At 47.7% G+C, this 23,126-nt stretch overlaps 1 protein-coding gene across 1 annotated transcript in view; it reads left to right on the top strand.

Moving 5' to 3' along the window:
- TG (thyroglobulin) overlaps positions 1-23,126 on the top strand; it is a gene marked incomplete at both ends in the record, with an annotated part of 242,150 nt that overhangs the window by 93,440 nt on the left and 125,584 nt on the right. Inside the window, 5 exons of the mRNA XM_082675311.1 lie at positions 95-271; positions 1,696-1,807; positions 2,786-2,865; positions 3,567-3,710; positions 11,433-11,495. Of these exons, the coding sequence (XP_082531437.1) occupies positions 95-271; positions 1,696-1,807; positions 2,786-2,865; positions 3,567-3,710; positions 11,433-11,495 (576 nt within the window). The remainder of the gene's footprint in view (positions 1-94; positions 272-1,695; positions 1,808-2,785; positions 2,866-3,566; positions 3,711-11,432; positions 11,496-23,126) is intronic.

Here is a 23,126-nt window from a genome sequence, read left to right as displayed (position 1 = left end):
CCCCACGGGGCATTTCTCCCAGAAGGTCCTGTAGAGGTAACCCTCCACTGCTGGCCTCCCTAGGACTAACACCCAACTGTTCTCTTGCCTGTAGGCTGTGTCCAGGAGCCCTCTTTCTGTCAGCTGGCAGAGGTAACAGACAGCGCACCCTTGTACTTCACCTGCACCCTCTACCCAGAGGCCCAGGTGTGTGATGATGTCATGGAGTCCAGTCCCAAAGGCTGCAGACTGATCCTGTCCCACAGGCCAAGTGCCCTCTTCCAGAAGAAAGGTGAGTGCTTGGTTGGATCAACCCAAACCACGTTTTTAGTGGGCTGCTGCCTCTGTGGCTTTACAAATATCCAGATCAGTTCTTCTTCCTTGAAAAATGGACTTCCCTGGCGGTCTAGCTGTTAAGACTCTGCGCTTCCACTGCAGGGGGTACGGGTTCGATCCCTGGTCGGGGAGGTAAGATCCCACAGGCTGTGTGGAGAGGCCAAAAAAAAAAAAATGTCTAAAAGTAAAGTTACCCAGTCTTCTTGTAGAGATGCAAAGGCATTTAGAAATGCATCAAATTGACTAGAGAGAATAATCTCACTCTGGAATCCCACTGCTCATAGAAATCATGTTTTTTGCACATAGCAGGTGGAATTCCAATTGACCATTTATTATAGAAAATCCCAACAATTGTGGCTTCAACAAGATAGAAGTTGATTTTACCCCTTTGAGAACATTAATGTTTATTAATGTTTAACATTAATACTATTTGGGTGGAGGGGGGTTCACCTTGCCCAGTCTTCATTTCTTCCATCATGCTGAGATCTTTCATTTACTGTTCTATCTTCCTTGCTGGAGGCCTTTCTCAGGTGTCTGGTGACCCTTGATTTTTCCACTTAAATGTAAGACAGGGGCCCAGAAGCTAACTGGGAAGCTCTGAGTGTGTTGTGGGAGCTTGTTGACTTGGGCTTTCTTGGTAGGATAATCTAGTTGGGCCACCCTTTGGGGACTCCCTCACATCCGTATGTCTAGGCCCTTCCTCCAGAGGAATCTTGTAATATCTGGCCTGGGGGTGTGAGCCTGGATGCTTGTGGTTTAGATGCCAAATAAGATTGGAAAATTAGGGGATCTCAATATTCACCATGTGGACTGACTGGAAAAAATCCCCCGGCTTCGGTGTGGTACCCCCTCCATTACAACTCAACCTGGCACCCCCGAGAGACCCCATCCTTCCATGGTAGGAAGGGGCAGTTGTTGGCTGTGGAAAAAAGAGGAGGGCCTCTGGAGACCTAACTGCTTCTGCAGAAGCTTTCCAGCCCATTCTGTTTTAGCTCACTTTCATCCCACTGCTGCTGATACTGAAACTTTTGGGGATTCCAGAAGGTGTGTGGGGTTGCTTCTCAGTTCTTCCCACAGAAAAGTCGAGAATTCAGCGTTCTTAGATTTATTAGGTCAACTTTTACTCCTCTGTGTTTTTCTAGCTTCCAAAATTTCTCTCTCTCTCCCCTCTCCTATCCTCTTTTGCCTTGGGGGTATATGCCTTTACTATGATTTTAGTGAGATTTGGGGTGGGAGTCGACTGTAAGTACATGGGTTTAATATGCCATCTTAATCGGAAGCTTTCAGTACGGTTTGTATACCTTTGTCCCCCTACAAAAGTATCTTTATGGCTGCAGCACATCTCTCCTTACATAATACGTCTTTCTTCCCTCTGTGTAGTTGTACTGCAAGATAAAGTGAAGAATTTTTACACTCGCCTGCCGTTCCAAAAGCTGACGGGGATTTCCATTAGAAACAAAGTGCCCATGTTTAACAAATCCATTTCCAATGGGTAAGCGGTTTCCATTCACTCCCGCCCCACTGCAATACTTAATAACGACCCTTCTGTTTTCATAAAGATGGTGATATAATATCAGTTAAAGGCACAAGCATAAAAGACTGAAAAACCCAAAGCAAAGGGTGAAAAAGTAATAAGGAGGTAACGATCTAAAAACCATGGCTAAGGTCAGTTACTAATAGTCAGCACAACATTTAGCCCTGAATATCTGGTCAGCTGACGCAAAAGGGAAACACTGACCCGTGTTTTATCAGTTAATACAAGTTATCAAGCATTGTAATAAAGTTGACCAGCCAAGTCTTCCTGTGCTGCACTCAGAATCCAGAGAGCAAGCAGAACTTTCAGCGGGACCATAGGCATATCACGGCTTTTAATTTATTTAATTTTTTATTTAAAAAGTGTATTCTATTATTGATTTAATTAGTCAGCTGTAATTTAGTTGTTTTCATTAAAGGTGATGTTTCTCTCCACCAGTCTGTCGATCTCACCCACTTTTTACAAACTGCATTCCTGGGTCCTACCCTGGACCTACCGAATCAGCATTTACAGGGGGCTCAGGAATCTGAGTTTTAACTAAGCTCCCCCTGTTGAAGTTACAATTCGAGAGTCCTTGATCTATGAATTGTTGATCTACGAAGTGTTGTTGGTTTATGAAACTACGCCATGCTGCTGGCATTTAAGATCTGCTTTTGAAAATGCAGATTAAAAGATGATACAGGATGGTCTGCCTTGAGCTCTGGCTGGGCACCACCCATGCCGACAGGAAGGGGGACGAGAAGGAGGGTGCGAAACGGAGATCAGTCTGACCCCGGTGCTGGGATGGGCGCTGCGGGAGCAGAGCTTGTGTGTCTGGACTCAGGAAAGGGTCGTCATAGAGGGCAGGCCCCCAGAAGGCAGTGGTAGCGATTCAGCCTGCCCCATAGGTCCTGCCCAGCACAAACCTTCAGGCCTGCTCTTTTCCCCTTCCTCCAGCTTCTTCGAATGTGAACGACTGTGTGACGTGGACCCGTGCTGCACGGGCTTTGGCTTTCTGAACGTTTCCCAGTTAAAAGGTAATAATGGTAACTCCCTCTGGTCTGCATACAACACTTTACAGTCTAGAAAACCCATTCACGTCTACAGTCTGATCTAATCCTCAGCATCTCCTCGTGTGGGTGGAGAAGAGTGCCTTTCATTCACAGATGGGAGGTGGGGGCTTGGAGAGGAGAGGTGGCTAATAAACACGGTAGCTGGGACATGGCTCCTGGCCCAGTGCCCAGTCAGCGTTACACGACTCTTCTCCCTGACCCAAGTAGCCTTCCTGCCATGGCTCACTCAGCTGTCTTCTGCTCAGCTTTCAAGACCTGGGTCAGGCAGCTTGGTAGTGTGAACTTTGGATCCATCCATATGATCTGCATTTAAATCTTGATTCTGGACAAGCGACTTAATCTCTCTGAGCCTTGGTTTTCTTATCTGTAAATAGGGATAGAAATGTTACCCTCCTCCTAGGGCTGAGTGAGGACCAAGGAGTACGATGCAAACACAGCCCCAGCATAGCCCTAGGCACACGACAGGTCTGTGCTGTCTCCATGATGTCCTCTCTGATCAGAAGCTCATTAAGGTAGCGGGTTTTTCATCAGTGACTAAGATCGTCACTGGAATAGTGTGCTGCACCTCAAAAGTCTGCTGAAGAATGAGTTTGCAGAATTTCTCTCATTCCGTTAGAATCTTCCATCATGATCATTTCCCTGGTCCTCGATATTTTTTGCTCCAGGAGGAGAGCTGACATGCCTAACTCTGAACAGCTTGGGAATTCAGACGTGCAGTGAGGAAAATGGAGGAGCCTGGCGCATTCTGGACTGTGGCTCTCCCGACACTGAGGTCCGCACTTATCCCTTCGGGTGGTACCAGAAGCCTGGTAAGTGATATTCTCCGAACAGCTACATGGACATCTTTAGTTGACTGCTTCTCAACTGTCTGTTAGGATGATGTCCTTGGCCCCGGGAGGAAATTAGTCAGGATTCACTGGGTGCAAGCAACAGAGACAGATTCTATTTAACGTAAGTAGAAAAGGAACATATTGGAAGTCTGCTTGTAGAGTCAAAGGAAAGATGTCCAACTAGGTCTCAGCTCCATGGATGTATTCAGCAGGAGTGAATGGACAACCTCTTCAGTGTGACACTGTCTTCCTCAGTCTACCCCAGAGGGTTTTGGTGGTTGTGTTCAAGCTTTAAATTTAAGGGAGAGAGTCTGGCCCTGGCCTGGTCCTTGCCCTAGAAATGAGAGTAACAGGATGTCTGACCTGGAGGAACCTTAGAGGTCTGTAACTTTGATTTCACATTCTGCATATCACCCAACACAATGCTTTGCCCAAAGTAGGAAAGGAGAGGAGAACTGACATTCCTCACGTGCCCACTGTGTGTCTACATGTGTGCTGTGGCTTCTACACGGGTTATACAATATATTACTCAATGCCTCCATGGAGTAGACATTATTTCCTCCATTTTAAGATGAGGAGAGTATGGTGTAGACAGTGGAAGTTATTTGACCCAAACCACATAGCCATCAAGAAGCATAGTCAGGTCGCAAACCCAGCTCTCAAGACTCCAGACTTCACTCTTCCCCTTTACCTGCTGCCTCCTGGCAGATCTCCCATATGGCATGAGTGACTGTATGTGAAACTGTCTGGACACATTGCCTGAATGGTTTTCCCCCAGCTCAACTCAAACAACCATTTGACCAATAAACTGAAAAAATAAAACTAATAAACGAAACCAGCAGTAGGTTGACCTCTTGTTCCAGAGCTACGTCCAACCCGAGAGGCTTGGGATGGGGCTTTTTGGTGGAATCTGGTCCTTGACATTTGTTCATGAGCCTACGAACCCCCGAGACATTCTGTGGCTTCAAGGCAGAGTCTTTTGGGGTTGATTGTTACCAGGCTGAAAAGAATCTTCCTTGCTGATGTCTACTTTGAGCATCCTGTGACTTGATCTGAGTTCACTCTATTTATTCCTTTTATTTTATTTTAACATCTTGAATTGTTTTAAGAAAAACATCAGGAGTGTATGATGAAACATCCTCAGTGGGTTTCTATTTAGGGGGGAGGGGTGTGCCATATAGAGGACGGGGAGTGTACGCCTGCCTAGGATGGTGGCCCCGCAGGAGCTCCAGTGCCGGCTCTGGGTATTTAGGGCCTTCAGAACTGAACTCTGAGCCCACAGTGCCTCCTTGCCCAGCTGTCCTCCCACAACTCTTCCCATCTCCTCACCCCACCCAAAGCTGGAAAATGTCATTTTTCATCTTTCTATTGCTCAGGGAAGAATTGGATAAAAAGAGGCTAAGAAATAATTCATTTGTTCAGAACTATGGGAATCATATCAGAGGGTTACAACATCTGGCAGGAGTTAGCAAGGAAAAGAACCCAAGGTGCTTATTGCCCCCACTTTTTCCATCTGTTCTGTTTCTTTTTATCTGACTGCACAGACCACTGACTTTTTGCAACGTATATTCTGTGGGGTCAGGCTGGGGACTCAGGAGTTCTGACCAGGAACTGCAGGGCAGGGAATTACAAATTCATTCGACAGACACTGACTGAATGTCAGCCATGCCCGGGGGCCTCTGGTTTTACAAATCCAGCCTCTAATCCCTGGGCTCTTACTGTGTGCCTGGCTGGATGCCAAGCACTTTATAAGTGTTATCTCACCTAATCCTCATAACCACTGTTAGCTGAGGTTCAGGGAGATTAAGTCACTTGCCCAAAGTTACACATAACAGGTAAATGACAGAATTTGGACCCAGAATTTTTGGACCTAGTCAGAAAGAACTGGGTCCAAATAACCAACCGTATAACCATATTATATGGCTCTACTCAGCCATATGACGTATTCACTGTGTTATATGGCTGAGTTGGAATAAGAAATGATTCCTGTCCTCCAGGCGCTCACAACTTAAGGAGGAGTTACAGCCTGTAGGTAAATAAGCCGTTCTAGCTCTGGATTGCTCACGTCGTAAATCTAGAAGTTTTCAAACTTTATCGAGTGTCCATACTGGGTCATGCACTGTGCTGGGCACTAGGAAGTGTGGGGTTAATAAGATGTAGTCATTTTTTTCTTAGGTGATCACATCCTAGTGAAGAAGATGCGGGCACGTATGATTAATTGTAGCATCATAGGCTCAGAACTAGAACAGTCATATGCATGAAGTGCTGTGGGAACATGGGAGCAAGGAATTAAGTCTGCTTCAGACTGGTGGAAATCCATTACTGAAAGCCTCCTGCACCCTCCTTTATGCTTCAGGGACCACCTCCTGCAGGCTCTGGCCCGCTGGCCTGGAGCTGCCCAAGCAGGCAGGTTTTCACCCTGCATGCCGCCTGCTTTCTGTGTTTGGGTGAGTGGGGAGAAAATTCGAAAAATGCCAAAATGGCGTCAGTCTCTCAGGACCCCTGGGTGAGAAACACCTCGGGATGCACATGGCTTACGGCCATTCTGGTGTGAGTGGCTCTGAATTTTCCATTTCAGAAGAGGGCCAGCTGCAGGGGTTCTGGTGGCCTGGTGTGACCCATGACTCTCCATCGGAGCAGAACTAGGTCCTCACTGGTCAGTCTTTTTCCCTTAAGTCGTCTTCACCACCATTGCGGGTGGTGGGCTTTCCCGTAAGTCGTCTTCACCACCCATTGCGGGTGGTGGGCTTTCCCGTAAGTCGTCTTCACCACCATTGCGGGTGGTGGGCTTTCCCTTAAGTCGTCTTCACCACCCATTGCGGGTGGTGGGCTTTCCCTTAAGTCGTCTTCACCACCATTGCGGGTGGTGGGCTAAGTCTTAAGACGTGATGGATTATCTCCTCCTGAGACCCAGGCAGAGAGAAGGAGCCTTACTCAGGGAAACTGGTTCGATAAATTAGACCATTCTCTCCGCTGGGTCACATTGACCTAGTGCAAAGCCACCTTCTGATTTGTGATATATTTTGAGCCAAAACACACTCATCTTCTGGATTCTGAACCTTAGATGGTGGTGTATTCTGTTTTCTGTAGTAGACAAAACTTCCCTAGTGTAACGGTTGGAAAGTCCCAACAGGCAAGCTGACATCGTGGTTACTTTCCCCACATCCTTATCTTTGTATTATTATTTTTTTAATTGAGTGGTTAGATTTTTTTTTTTTTTACATCTTTATTAGAGTATAATTGCTTTACAATGGTGTGTTAGTTTCTGCTTTATAACAAAGTGAATCAGTTATACATCACACATAATAGTAGGAAGTAGGGCCCCTGCAGGGCCAGGGAAGCCTGCACAGAGGGGGACATGAGCCTTGAAGGATGACCTCTCTGTCAGCACAGGAGACATGGATTTTTTACAAAGGAATTCTTGCAAAGAATTTCCGTTAATAGGCTTTGCCCTCACTTCAAATCCATGGTTTGGTCATTTAGTGTACTGGCATCTCTGTTGAGTGATGAGCACAGACCCCTGATTTGACTGCAGGCTGAGAGCCAGACACAAAGAAGGTAACACAGGTCCTGTTTCTGAAGAATGACACTGAGGAAGGGGAAAGGAAGGGCTATTTGTTGAGCTCCTACTATGTGTCAAACACCATGGAAGCATCAGGGGTAGAAGGTCCTCCCCAAAAGTGTTTAGCCTGGCTGGGGAGGCAGAAGTGAGAGACATGAACGTCTCTCAAGCACTTACTAATGTCAGAAACAACTCTCCAGCACTCTCCCTGCATTCACTTACAACGCCTGTGGGGCTGGTACTCTCCTATCCCCTCACCGGGAGGTAATTATTCCCTCTGTATCAGAGAACTACTCAGCCCTGTGGCTTGTGTTACAGTGGGGGGGACCCACGGGGGCTTCTGAAGCACAAAAGGGGAGCAAGAAATTTTGTTCTATAAGGGATTATGCAAAAGCCACTCTGGGGGAAAATCTGGGTGTAGATAAAGGAAAGCTGGGTGAAGGGCGCCGTGGCCGCTGCGTAGGGATAGTGGGTGGTCCTGCCCTGCAGCCCCCGGGGCCGCAGAGACCTGCACACGGGCAACATAACCCTGGTACTGGGCTGTGTTCTCAAAACAGAAGTGGAAGTTGAGTCTCCTAGGATCCAGGAGAGAGGCACAAACCTAGAGCAGGGAGCGCCCAGAGGGGCCCCCAGAGACCCTGCAGCCCTGTGCTTTCTGACTGCTCTCCACTGAGAACAGAAATTTGCATGGGTCTGAGCACCAAGCTGAGAGGCTCAGGCCAAGCAATTATGATGCAAATGAGGCTGTTGGCGCCACTTTCCAACAGCAGGACCCAACGAGGAAGCATCTTAGCAACCAAGGTGGGAGTACGGGGTAAGAAGGCTGCTCTGCAGTCCAGCTGCCCCAGAGCTCAGGACTGCCTGGAGGGGGCGGCCTCTGGGGCGCTGGTACCTGCTGCTCTCGGAGAACTGGGCTGCCATTCGCTCCGCAGCTGTGCGTGACTTGCAAGTGGGGCAGGATCTTTGGTTTGTTTACAAAGTCACATGCAGCATCTAAAAAAAACAACCGAAGCCTCACACTTCCTTTGTTCTTCTGTTAAGCAAATGTACTTGGACCCTGTAGCTATTCTAGATATGGGAAATGGAAAGGAAATGACCAGCTCTTCTAATTATGCCTCTCTGCAGCCCATGTAGAAACCACCACACGTAGGAGAATTCACTGTGCAGTCCGCTCTTCACATCATCACTCACATCCCCTCAAGAGTGTCTGCCATTTACTTAGCACGGAGTGGGCTCCAGGGCTAGGCTAGTGTTTTGCAGGCAACATCTGATTTGGTCCCCGAAGAATGTGATGAGGTTGGGTCTATCCTTACCCTCATTCTCTGCTTGCTGGCAAATGTGTTACAACTGGGGAGGGTGGCGGGGGCCCTGATTTGTTGTTTTGTAGCGGTTGCCACTTTCCGTGGTGTAAATACTCCAGCCACGGCCCATTTCAAGCCACCAGCTTGATGTCACTGAAAGCAGAGCTGGGAAGAAGCAGAAGGGTTACCATCCATCTGTTTAACAAGCATGAATTAGCTGAGCAACTTGCTCAAGGTTGCACGGTATGATCCTCTGTAGGGGCGTCCCCAGGGATGGAGTCCCTCGCAGGGGCTGAGGCTCAGTGCCCCGCAGCCCAGGGAAGCTGAGAACTTTCAGGGCTCAGCTATTCCTGTACAGTGAAGAAGGTCCCACCCAAAGGACCGACAGCCCCCCGTCAGGAAACACTGATGGAGGATGAGGAAGGGTAAATAGAGCAGCAGCAGCCCCAGAACTGGGTGATGAATGCCTGGCTGAGACGCGCGCATAGTAATTCTCCCTGCGGACGTGCGGCAGCTCGCCTCACTGTTCTCACAGCATTAGATGTATACGGTTTCCAGTGTTTCATTAGTGCTGTATGAATGTTTCTTTTGCAAACCGAGCTTGCTTTGAATTTCCAGATAAATTTCCAGAAGCAGAATTACTGGGTCCAAGGGTGTGGGCATCGGAATGCCCTCGATGTAGGTTCATCAGATTGTTTTCTGAAGATTGCACTGACTCCCAGGGTCTTTGCTCTGAAAAAGCAAAGATGGACATTTAAATAAACAAGCTGGGTCCCTGGGCGCTGTAGAGCATGGTGGGTGGTTCTGAGTCATTCTGAGTTTTGTGGGAGGAGCTCACAGAATGTTGGGTAACAGGAGCCTTAGCTCAGCAACCCTCAGAGTGAATCCCTGGACCAGCAGGGTCAGCCTCACCTGGGAACTTGTTAGAAACACCAGATCTCAGGCCCCAGCCCCCACCTGCTGAACCAGACAGTCTGGGGATGGGGCCAACGTGGTGTGTGTCATCAAGCCCTCCAGGGGATTCCAATGTCTGCCGAAGGCTGGGAACCAGGGCCATAGAATGATGACCAGGAGCAGGTGCTTCTAGGCAGATGGAGTCAAGCAGGAGAGACACACGACAGCTGGGGGCTCGAGAACTCAGGGAGGCTGGGTCGTGGCATGTCTGACCAAAGTGAGGAAGGCGGCGGAGGGGACGGGATGGGAGGGAACCCAAACCGGGACTTCGGGGACCAGAATAGAGCATGACTCTGACTCGAGGCTTTTCATGGAGGCAGACAAGGCCAAGAGTCAAGGACAAGGGTGTGTCACTGTGAAAGGGCGATATTAAGAGTGAATAGTGGGGCTTTCCTGGTGGCGCAGTGGTTGAGAGTCCGCCTGCCGATGCAGGGGACGCGCGTTCGTGCCCCGGTCTGGGAAGATCCGACATGCCGTGGAGTGGCTGGGCCCATGAGCCATGGCCACTGAGCCTGTGCATCCGTAGCCTGTGCTCTGCAGCGGGAGAGGCCGCGGCAGTGAGAGGCCCGCGTACCACCAAAAAAAAAAAAAAAAAAAAAAGAGTGAATAGTGGCCGGCATTTATTGAGTGCTTACTGTATGCCCAAAGGTTTACATACAACAGCTCATCCAAGCCTCACAACCCTGAGAGAGGTACTGTCATTACCCCCATTTTACAGACAAGGAAACTGAGGACAGGGAGGTGAAGCAACTTGCTCAAGGTCACACAATCTCACCCTGGGTTGCTGACCCTTGACTGTGGGCCCCACCCATGACCCTTGACCCCTGACCATGCTACACCATAGCTCAGAGAGGGAGAAGATATGACAGCACTCCTAGTTTGGGCCACTGGAAGAAAAGGATGCTGAGGCTTTGAAGATTTTGATTTGTTCAGTAAGGGAAGAGGAAGGGGAAGGGGATAATGGGCACTCACGGGTCACCTGCTGGGTCTGCACGGTTTCTCATTTAATTCTGACATCATCCTCATGTGCCAACGCCAAAGCTGGGTCTGCACGGTTTCTCATTTAATTCTGACATCATCCTCATGTGCCAGCGCCAAAGCTGGGTACAGAAGAAGCCAGATAACTTGTCCATCTGCCCTGCTTCTAAGAGGCATATGGAGGTTCGAGCCCAGGTCTGTCTGCCCTCCTACTCCAGGCTCTGTCCACCTGCCACGCAGCCTGTGGTGAATAGCTGCCGTCTAGTGAGCTCTCACCCTGTGTCTGGCCCTACACTACCTCCTGTCATGCCCACAGCCATTCTCAGCATATGTTGTGTCATCCTCAGTGTACAGATGTGGAAACTGAGGCCCAGACAGGCTAAGTGCCCTCCCTGAGTGAGTCAGTTAAGCCATGGTGGTGGGCGTTTCACTTGTTCGCTGTGTGTCCCTGGGTGCTCACTCTCTGGAGCCCGGTAGGTCTGCACTTCTTCACCCACTGGCTTTGGAAAACGCCGTGAAGATGGCGAGTGCTGTGTGTCACTCGTCGGCGAAGCTGTGAGAGCAGGAGTGAGGTCCCCTGCCGCAGGGTCTGTGAGGCAGGGGCTTGATGGCGTCTCCCCGGCCTGGGCCTCGAGGGAGGGTGACACAGAGGAGAGAAAGCAGCCCAGCTGCAGTGAGCACGTGATGCCAGGTTGGTTTAAGCCCCTGAGGTGTCAGGACGTCCCTTCAGCACAGCCTAGCCCGTTCTGACCACGCGGGACTGGTGCTGGGCACTGTGGGCCCACCGTCTGCCTTCCAAGTTTGACTTTTCTGTCACCAGGTTGGACCTCTAGTCCTGCCTTTCAGGACTCAATGATCGAAAGGGTGAAAAAAGAGCTAAAGGGCTGCCGTTGTCTTCTTTTGCAGTTGCTCAAAATGACGCTTCCGGTTTTTGCCCTTCGGTGGCTTTGCCTCCCCTCACAGAGAGCGGTAAGTTCACTGTCTTCCTAATTTCTCCGATGTGATGCGGCCTCATCTTTCTCCTTGCTTTTGTCCCATAGTTTATAGCTCCCACGACCCTCTCACATCCATGAACTCAAGCCCCTCTCAGTTCACACATGCATAGAGAGGGCAAATGCCAGCAGCACATCGCAGCAGTTTACATGCCGGCCAAGGAGTGCGTCCAACTGGCCGCAGAGCGCGGCGGGAGCCCAGTCCTCCTGCTTTTCATTCTAAGGCTTGTTGCACCCTGTTGTGTAGTGACTAGGCCTGCACAAGCCCGGGGCCGTGTCAGGAAGAGTAGCGTTTGGGAACTATGTGCAGAGGAGCCGGGGCTCCGAGCCGTCGGTGCCCCGCGCAGCACAGTGACATCTGAGGCCAAGCGCTGGCCCTGATCCCAGGAGCACCACCTGGGCTGGGGCTGCCATCTCCTTCTGCACATGGCACCGTCCCCACCGCACACACCCTGTCTGGCAGCAGGAAGCGCGGGGCGGTGGTCGCCGTGGGACCGGGCAGGGCAGCGTGGGCTTCGCTGCATGTCCCTTTTCTGCTTCCCCTTAGTCAGGAAATGAGAGGCTCTCATCATTCCTGTCCTGTGACATGATGTCTGAGGGGCACTAGATGTCTGTCATTGTGGTCCTGGCTGAAGGGACAACATGTAGCTCGTGTAGGAGAGAATCATTTGTCATCAAGGCTGGGCTGGGAGTATAAATGTCCTCAAGCATGTTGTCACTTCCTTCCCTCAGTTACAAGAGCTGACTTTGTGTGTATTTTTTTCCCCTGAGCATTCTGTACAGAATATCGATGTCTAAGCGCTTAAAGATTTCACATCTAAGACATTTGATCTTCACACCAACCTCAAGGGGCAGGTCCTATTTTCCTATTTGTTAATTACAGAAAATTCAAACAATGCTGAAATACAGAAGGAAAAAATCAGAGAATTATTTAGAAGTTACTCCATGTCAGTTCATACATCGGTTTATTTCCTACTCTCCTTAGACTTTTCTGTATGGAAAAGTAATTGTAATCTTGCTACAATGTTATGTGTCTTGTTTTTACCTAATATTGCATCGTGTGTGTATTTCCAAACAGTTATATATGTCTAAACCATTCATGCATGCATGTCATTTGTAGCATCATTCATTCATTCATCTGTCTATGTTCTTCCCCTTAAAATGCTCCCAATCTGGTGATGAAGAAACAAGGACAGTACAGTGATCAACCACGGTTGTCACATCATCCTACTAGGTCGACGCACTGTCGTTCACTAACTCATTCCTCTATTTCTGGGCATTTGATTGTTTTTGACTCTTCACTATTATGAAAATACCACAAGAATACCTTGGTACATAAAGCTCTTTCCGATGTTGAGATTATTTCCTGGGGGCAGACTCTCCAAAGCAGAATTACTGGGTTTGAAAACTCTAGATTTTTTGACTCTAGATCTATATTGCCTAATTAGTCCCAAACACTTGTTTGTTGTTGCAGACTTACTAGCAGTGAATCAAAGTGGTTTCTTTTTTGTTGTTGTTTTTTTAATAAATTTATTTATTTTATTTATTTATTTTTGGCTGTGTTGGGTCTTCGTTGCTACGCGTGGGCTTTCTCCAGCGGCAACAAGCGGGAGCTACTCTTCATTGCGGTGCACGGGCTTCTCATTGCGGTGGCTTCTCTTGTTGCAGAACACAGACTCTAGGTGCTTGGACTTCTGTAGTTGTGGCTCGCGGGCTTTAGAGCACAGGCTCAGTAGTTGTGACACACGGGCTTAGTTGCTCCGCATGTGGGATCTTCCCAGACTAGGGATCGAACCCGTGTCCCCTGCATTAGCAGGCGGATTCTTAGCCACTGCGCCACCAGGGAAGTCCCTCAAAGTGGTTTTTCTTCCATCATGTGCTTAGAATCCTTAAGTATTATCACTAAAAATATCATTTATTAAATTTACGGATAAAGAAAACTTCCGTACCTGATGTCAAATGCATATGTTAGATAGGAATCGATCAACACATAAAGCTCTTCAGGTGATTTTACAATGCTTCCAGTCTGTTTTTGCTAAAATTTGTATTCCTGAGACTTGAGCTACTAACGAAAGAAAGAAAAGGTGTGGAATTCCACATCTCCCTTCACACACACACAAAGTCTATGGAGCTGAGTAGATGTTTTGAAGGCGGAATGAGATGTCACGGTATTTTCAAATGTGCCTTCGACGAGTGTGATCTGAAAGCAGGAGAGATGGGGGGCCGACATTCCATGTGTGCTTAGAGCTTCCAAGTTGGAATTAAGAGGTTGAGCATGTTCCTTTGATGAGAGTCCGAGGGAGGACATCATTCTGCCTTCGGGGTATTGGTATGTCTATGTGATTGTGACATGGATTGGTGCGTGTGCACGTGTGTGTGTGCTCACACTTGCATGTATATACCAAGCATACGTAAAACCCTCATCTTTATGCACTTTTTATTCGGGGAGAAAAGGAAATATTTATTAAATACCAAGCAGTTCATAAATCATTTAATGCTCAGAAGAAAGTTAGATGGTAACAAGGTCAGTTTTTCAAATAAGGAGACTGAAGCTCTGTTAGGTTAAATGATCAAGCTGGGATTGGAGCCCACATGTGCCTGCCTGGCCCCCCTCAAAGTTAGATGAAAATATTTGGTTTGAGCTTCTGGAAAGGGTGACAGAGATGGACTTCCCAGCCCCAGACTTGTCGGGAGACCTAAAGTCTCGGCCTTGTTTCTTTTATGAGATTGTGTGTATAAGCTGCCCGTTCAAAGCCTCTTTGAAAATGGGATTCTGATGAGCTGATTGGTCGATGGGGATGGTGAAGCCAAAGGTGGCTTGTGAAATCTCAGGGGCCTGTCTTGGGTACATACACTCTAAACGCTTGGTCTATGTTGCTCCCGAGAAGACTTCAGACACATTAACGGGTCGGGGGCGGGGTTTGAAGACAGCAGGAGTTTGTCAAATGGGTGTGTTTCAGAAAGTCTTTCCAAAGAGAGTGCACATGCAAAGGCCCAGGACCACAAAACAGCCTGAGGCATTCAGACATTGGAAACGGTCCAGGGTGGTGGGCCTAGGGCTGTCAGTGGGAGAGGCAGAAGATGATCAGTAGAGAAATGCTGTAGCTTGAACATGGAGCCGGTGTGGGACTTCGTACTGGGTTTGGAACTAGACCTTGGCAAGGTCTCTTGGGAGCGCTAGGGTGGGCATGAACAGAGAAGCGTGTTATGGCAAAACAGATTCCTCTTTCACTTCAATTTAGTTCAATCTGGTGAATATCTATTTTGGAAAATGGATTCTGAATTGTCACTTACGTTCCAGGAAAGGTGTGCTGTGTTGAAGGTCTTGTTTGCAAAGAGAGTATCCCACCTAATTAGGAGAAAGGCACAGGAAGAAAGAATTTAAGGAGATGAGCCACTTACCAAAGTGAAGCCACTTCCAGTGGCTGTGGGAGCCTGGGGAAGGCTCCCCCCAAATTCACCACAGACAGTGAAAGCACCCAGGCACATCAGGGCCAGTCTGTGCCATAAAGGCCAGTGTGCATTTGTCAGATGGCCAGGAGGGGGCAGGGGGCATCCTGGGCAGAGGGCAGTGCACGCACAGAATCCCGGGGCCTGCATTAGCACCGCACATGCAGGGAAGTACAGGTAGCTCAGGACTGCAGGGCCAGGAGGGAGGCTGGACAGGGGACTGGGGCCAAACATCCGAGTGCCTTGGGTACCACAAACCCTTGAAGGGTTTTAGGCAGTTCCATAATGAGCTTTAAAATGACTCAGACGCTCTCCCTTTGGGCTGTGTGGGAGACGCACTGGTGCCTGACAAGCTAGGCTTTGAGAGAACGAGGACAGCTGCGTCATCTGTATGTAGAGTGCCGTTTTACGCTCTTTAGGGAAACGTTGTATGCTTTTTTAAACGGGCAAAACAGTAAAGGTGATATTTCTTCATAAGAGAAAATGTCCATTGCTTCTTAAAAGACCCATGACAACCCAGCTCAGGGTTAGCATGAGATGTCTTTTCAGAGTTGGACCCTGTCTGTAGGATGACCACTGTCTGCCCCCTCCTGCAGGCCAAATGGGGGGTGGGGAGGTCTTCCAAGGGCTAATTCCCAGGAGAATTGACGTTTTGCTTGTCATCCACTATCTCAGAAGCTCTTCTCTTAGAGGTGCCATTGAAACAAATTTAGAGTATTTAGATTGCAAGCGAGGGGAAAACACAGATGTGAGTCTTTAAAAAGTTATACCTGTACTCTAAGTTCCTTTCACCTGAGGAACTTCAAAGTACTCTTTAAAAAATGCCCCAGCCCTTGACTGTGATCACAGGTTGCTACCAGCAGATCGAGGCTGTGGGTGAGGCTGCAGTTGAGAGGGTGTGACGCACGGCTGAGAGGGATGCCTGGTGAAAGTTTGCCCTGCTCCGCTTCACCAGCCTGGAGCCCGGTGACAGCAACAAAGCTGTCCCTGGGTATATGGAGGTAGAAGTGGCCACACCAGCAGTCTTTTTTGGGACCTGCGATTTGTAGTCAATCACTTTTGTCTGCTTTGCCTCTGGCTTTTCACAGCTGTGCCAAAGGGTTGATAGAATTCAGTTGATCTTTTCTGCACATGTTTTCCACTAAGCTGGAGACAGAGTCGTGTGATCCTAAAAAATGTCAGCACTGGCAGGAGTGTGTGCATCATCTAATTGAGGGAAACATCGGGGCATTCTGGTGTGGAGATGAGATTTGAAGTCCGTCTGCCCAGCTTCCAATCCCGTTCCATCACTTAACACATGGGTACTCTGGGGCCAAATTCCTCAGCCTCCTGATGCCTTTGTTGGCCTCTGTAAAATGAGGATGATGGTGAAAAGTAAGAAATATCAACCTAGTAGGCTTGTGTTGTGGAATAAAGTACAAGGCTCGGCACAAAACCTGATAAGAGTGGGTGTTTAAGAAATGTCAGTAATAGTGCCCAAGTCCAAACCCATCTTTTTATAGAGGAGGAAACTGAGGCAGAGAGAGAGAAAGTGACTCTCCCAAGTCACAGCCAGTTAAGGGCAGAGCTATAAAATCATGAATTTTTATATTCCTAGGTACTGAGTGACTAAATATGTCAATCACTATGCTAAATGCTTTCCATATTTTAATCCCCACAACTGCCCTAGGCAGTGTGCACCATTATGTCCATTTTACAGATTTGGAAACTGAGGGTCAGAAAGGCCCAAGGTCACATAACTAATGAATGGTAGAGCTGGGGTTCAAACCCAATCTGAATCCAAATCCAGAGTATCCCCACTGAAGATGCTGACTGTTGCTGGTTGGGTTTCTCAGGAATCAGACTCTGAGTTCAGTATGCAGGTCATTTTTTAAGGGAATGGAATCAAGAGGGGTGGGAGAGGGAAAGAGAAGGGCAGAGGGAGAACTTGAGGTTCAATGCAGCCTTAGAGGAGGCCTCAGCTGACCTCTAGGGATGCTGGGACGATCTTCAAAATTGTTATGCCCTCACGTTGGTCACTCACTGATACGGGCTGCCCTTCTAGGGGTCACTCTCCCTGCAGGGGCTGACAGTGGGGTCTATCTGCCAGCAGCCCTCCTAGCAGCTGGGGAAGAGCCCTTCATTAATGAAGGGGGATCTGGAGGACATCACAGCCTGCAGCCTAGTGGTGTTATACTTTAATAATCTCATCTGGGGCACATTTGAGGGTGGAATGGGTGCTGTTAAAACTGTGCAGGCTGCCCTGCACCAACCCTGGGGCCTTGTCACCTGCCTGCTGTAGCCATGAGTCTGGTGGTGCATTAGCCCACACAAGCTAATTCTTAATCCCTTTGGTCCTTGGGCTGAAAGGGCCATGTGATCAGGCACTGACTCCAAAATTGCCTAATGTTTGTATAAAACTTAAATCTCCTTTCCAAATATGCACAGAGCTGGTGTGTGCACACGCACACAGACACACACACACAAACACACACTTTCTCTCTGGACCTCACGGTGTACACTCTGTCCCTACTTCACGGGAAGTGCTGTCCAGGGGAAGATCCCGTATCTCAGGGCCCATCAAGGTGAGGCTGGCAGGCACGCACTCTTTCCTACCTTCAGTCTGTCGAGAGTGCTGGGACTAGTTAGTAGCTGCGTGCCCAGACTAACACGTGTGGCCAGGATGCACATCTGCCACGGCCCTGAGGCGCCTGGGTAGCTGTAACTGGCAGGGCTGAGTGTGCTCTGGGCACAGCCTTACATGTGGCAGCTCCCCTGGACCACTTCTCTGCTTCTCTGAGACCCAGGGGCTGTGATGGAAGAACAGCTGGCAAACTGGGATCACAGCCACGGCAGACTGAAGGAAAGTGGGACACGTGGGGAAACTGGGCCCCAGCTTGGAAGGCTTCACTTCTCTCCACGAAGCAGGAGGGAGCCTCCGGCCAGCTGGTGAGGTGCTGGATTTGGGACACAGTTATAGTTTCTTCTGCCTCGGCTGCCATTCCCCTGTTCATTCGCTTATTCATTCAACAGGTGTTTAGTGAGCACTTACTCTGTGCCTGGCACTGGGTGCTGGGGCTACAGCAGTGAACAGAGGCTCAGAAAGCCCTGCCCCATGGAGCCTTCATCCTAGTACGTCTTCAGGGCTGGCTCCTCCTCTGCTCTGAGCTAACATCACCGCCTCAAAGAGACCCCCCTGACCACCCCATCAAAGCAGCCCCTTCGGCACTCTCTACCCCTTCACCTTGCTTTATTGTCTTCTTATCTTTTTGCTATGAAATCTTCTCACTTGTTTACTTCTTGAGTATTTGTTTGCCCTCCTCTAAAAAGGAAGCCGCAGAGGGCAGGGACTTTATCTGGCTTGTTCACTGCTATTTTAGCTCTTAGAAAAATGACTGGTACCTAGTCAGTTCTCAAGAAATAGTTACCAAATGAATGAATATATGTTTCTTGCTTGCTTGCTTGCTAGATTTCGTGCTCCAAAGGGCAGTTATTTTGTAATTCATGGTTTGATCCTAAACACTTAGCAAAGTGTCTAGTAGACTCTCAGTCTTATTTTATTTATAATTGTTTGGTTTTTTTAAAAAAGAAAAAAATATATAAATGTTCACTTTGCTCTAGGTTAATATTTAAAACCAACAGTGATTCAATTAATGCTTGTTGAAAGAATGAATAAATGAATGAATGGTAACCACATGAATGGATTGGAACACACATGGGATACAGGAATCCTATCTTTGCCACTCCTTAGGTATGGGAACTTGACTAATTTAAAAGATATTTGTGAATCTCAGTTGTCTCACCTATAAAATGGAGATGATGATGTTTTCAAATAGGCTGTTATTAAGCTGGAAGGATATATTATATGTAAAATTGCTGCACCCAATGTCTGGTGAAGGCTGACTGTGTTGGAATAGCTAGATTAAGTCAAGCACTGCCAGTTCTAAGGGATCCTTTTCACAGGTCATCTTTGTGAATGCTGCCCCTGCAATTGTACAGTATACAACCTGTGCATGTGTACATAGTGGGCCTGGGAGGCATTTGATCAATGTTTGCTGAATAGTTGTGTCTTAAACCTTTGTTAGATCTTTGAGGCTGGAGAAAGCAGAGGATTTACCTTGATAACTCCCTCCCCAGACAACAACAGTTTTGTTCCTGGTCCATCAAGGGTTTATTTGCTCGACTGAGTTGAAGGGAGTAGAACCAAGAACAAAATATGCCAACCTAGGACCTACCTTCTTTTTAATATAATATTTTCTCCAAGAGTGGTAACATTTTAACAAGTGGGTAAACCAGAAAGATTTCGTTTTTAAGAGTGGAAATTCAGACCATTTGCTAAGCATTTGGGGGAAAATATTTTAGACGGTTTTTTACCCTTCCTAGGAGCCCTCTAACCATTCTGAGTAGCTGACTATGGAGTAGACCATTCCTGAATGCAATCCATCAACAGTGGTAGATTTCCTTTAGTTTTATAGGTTATAACAATTTTAGCTGTTGATTTTAAAAGGTAATACTATGTTACCAATGGCTACACAGTTTTTTTTAATTAAAAAAATTTTTTTAATGATCCTTTGGTCATTCTTCATTGATTTTTTTCCCCCCACTGTTGAGTCTGTGCTGAATTCTCTGGCCTCCTTGGTGGAACTGAATTCAATTTACCAAGGAAGCAATCACCTTCCCTCCCCCATGAGTAAAGTCCAGGAGGGGAGAGGAGCCTAGCACGGGAGAGACCGAGGGAGGGGCTTCAGTATAGACAGAGCATCTGGTGTCATGGGAGGGGCAGTGGGGGATGAGGTGAGAGGCGATGGGGTCAGAGGACGGAGGAAGAAGTCGTGGTGTGTCCTGCTGGGATGGAGCAAGGTGGAGAGGATGAGCTCCCCGTTAGTGGGGTATTCAAGCATGTTGGAGATTCCCTCACTGTGCGGGGTGGGGGGTGGTTTACGTGCCCTCTAAGTTTCTCTTTAAGTTTTCTATTTTGGTCATTCTGACGATTGGCTCAGTTATGCTTTAAGGTGTTTTGTTTTTTTCCTTCTGTTTTGTGATAACTTACTTACCCGCAGATGAGCAGACGGCTCTTGGCAGATGTTCTGAGAAGCAGAAGCAGTGAAGCAGAGGGACCTTGGCACTGGGTGAATCTGGGTTTCAATTCCAGTTCTATTCCTACTCTGTGTAATGGGGGCCAGTCACTTCACTGCTCTGAGCCTTGGGCTCCTTGAGGCAGAGTTTTCATAATATCACCTCCATCCACAAGTTGCTGTGAGATCTGGATGAAGTCGTGTAGGGCAGGTGCTTAGCACAGTGCCTAGCGTGCCTAGTGGATGCATGCTGAGTGGCGACAGCAGCAGGGGCCCTACCCTCACACTGACTGGAGAGGCAGAGGGCAGGAGTGCAGTGTTGGGAGTTTGCCCGCCCGGGTTCAAACCAGCTGTCAGACCTTGTGCAAGTTCCCTACAGTCCACTCAGAGGTCAGGATGGCCTCCGTCCCACGCTCTTGTTCAGTGTCTCTAGGAAAGCCTCCGCATCATTGGAATTACTTTACTCAGCTCCCGTTGGTTCTCATATGCATCTGTGCCTCCAAATTTCTGCAATTTTCCCCAGCTCCCTGGGATCACTCACAATGACCCCAAGAAAGAGGAATTCAGACGCTCTCAGTAACCCATTTATCATGCCACCTCCCAGGTAGCCTTTGCATGTGGGTGGAATTTGGGGGGGTTCCACTTGACAGGAGTCAAACTTCCTAGAGAGAAATCAGATTCAATCTGAGCCTTTGAATTTCCACTAGGAATTTTGCTTGCAATGCATTTAGTGATTTGTCATGAGGACATGGACAGAGTATAGCTCCAAGTCTGGTTTCATGTGTATGCTTTTTTCTTAGACATTTCTCTAGAAGTGTCTTTGAAGTTAGCCGTGTAGAAGATGATTACTCACCAACCACAAGCTCATAATCTCAACAGATGCTGGACCATTTTCGATGTCTTTGAAAACCCCTGCCTGAGATGTACATGCCACTAAAGGGAACCAGTTTATGAGTCTGGAGTTGAGCCACGGGGAGAAAGGGGCAGCTGTGGCAGGGCGGGGATTGGGAGGGGGCAGCCTGGGTCAAGCTCTTGGCTTGCCCATCATGAGCTGTGACTTTAGCCAAGTTATTCCCCACCTCTGATCTTCAGTTTAGTCCCTTGCAAAATAGTAATAGTGATACAGTGAATGCACAGGTTGATGTCATTATTAAATATCACAGTGTAAGTGAAGATGTTTCACAAACTAGAATGCATCACGTAAACGTGAGATATTATGAAATCAAATGCCCATTACTTGCTTCCTATGTGATTAATTGATCAGCTAATTGATTTATTCAATAATTATTTACTGAGGTCTTGTGGTATGAGAATAATTCTAGCGTTAATCTTTATAGAGATGAAAAAAGGATGAGTATCTCATTTCTCCTTTATTAATTAAAGAGCTGTGTTCATTCACTCATTCATTACATATTTATGGACTGGGTGGCTCATGCGAAATTGTGATGACATTATTCCTGTTTAGCATGTAGATCCCTTAATAAATGCTAGCTACAGCTATATTGCTGTTTCTATTGTTAATATTTTTATATGCTCTCATGATAGGTCTTGGAGAATTAATGAAAACTAAGGCAGAGTCTTTGATCTCAAGATGCTCATAATTTTAACTGAGAAAAGAACATAAGTAAGTTTCGATGCAGCATATTAGTGGAACACTAGACATATTTAGAAGATACTTAGAGCAGAAGAAAAACTATGGCGGCGTGGTGGAGGAAGGAGTCTTTCAGAGGGGTTTCCAAGGGAAGTGACATCTGAGTTGGGTTTTGAAGGATGATACAAGCTCATCATATGCATAAACTGACTTCACTTTGTAAGTGTAAACAAGGGGAATAGTGAACAAAGTCAGACAACACAGAGTGTGTTGCTAGACGGCCAGATGTGAGTTTGGGGTGGTAGGAAGTGGACAGATGAGAGAAGTGTCTGGAGAAGCAGGCAAGGGAGGCAGCAGACAGAACGTGAGGAAACTTGGGGGCCGTGCATTTTGCTAGCAAATGAGATAAATGCATTTACCCCATCCACTTACACTGGTAGAATCTGAAATTTAGAGTTGAAACTAATATTCATTTTGACTTTTCTTCTATAATGACCTTTCTAGATGGACGTTCAGTCTACTGAAACACCAGGTGAGGATAACGTTGAACGTTTCAGGTCAGGTAGTCCCGTGGGTGGAGTGCCACTTCTCAAGATAGAGAATATAAGGAGGGGACCAGTTAAAGAGTGTGGGTGAGGATGGAAGTAAGATGTAAGTGTTCAGCTTTCAACATGCTGAGTTTGGGATGCTTCAGGGACATCTGCTTGGAGGTGTCTAGTGAGCACTGAGTATCTCAGCGTGAGGCTTGGGTGAAGGCCTGGCCTGGAGGTACATTTGATAATCACTGGCCTGTCGGTAGTATTTTAAGTCATGGGGATCATGAGATCACCCACGGAGAGTGTGTAGGGTGCAAATAGTAAAGGTCAGGGACAGATCTCTGAGGAATCTCAGTTTTTAAGGGAAGAGCAGAAGAGAAGCCAGAAGAGCAGCTAGAAAGCTAGAAGGAGCACGTGGTGTCATGGAAACCAGGGGTGGGTCAAGTGGTCAGTAGCTTCAAGGAAGCTGGGGACTGCAAGCATTCACTGGGTTGGTCATGAAGAGTCCTTTGCAGATTTCACAAGGTGATGAGGGAAGAAACTACATAGTAGTGATTTGAGAAAATGGAAACTACAAACTTTCCCAAAACTCTTGGCTGTGAAGAAAAAGCAAGAGATTGACAGCTAAAAAAGAACTGTAGAACATTCGTTAGTAACTATCACGTTTAGGCCATGAATCACCCACGAGAATGTATTGAAAACAACATACTCCTCCATACGCACCAAATTTTGCATGTATTTTCAGGGAAACGGACCCCCTTAAACCCAGACCCTAAGTTAAGAAACCTTGGGCTAGAGTAAAGGGTTGTTTTAATAATGGAGAAATGTGTGTACGTTTTTATGCAAAGAGTGAAGTGTCAGTGTTCAGGGGTAGACTGGGCATATAGGAGGGATGGGAGTGGGCCTGGATGGGGGGATAGTCGGTAGATGGATGTCCCTGAGGGGGTGAGGTCAAGCTCTCAAGCACCGATGGGGGA

This window comes from Grampus griseus (genome assembly GCF_964374135.1).
Source record: "Grampus griseus genome assembly, chromosome: 17".
Taxonomy (NCBI): Eukaryota; Metazoa; Chordata; class Mammalia; order Artiodactyla; family Delphinidae; genus Grampus; species Grampus griseus.
This window is presented reverse-complemented; position numbering and strand designations above follow the sequence as displayed.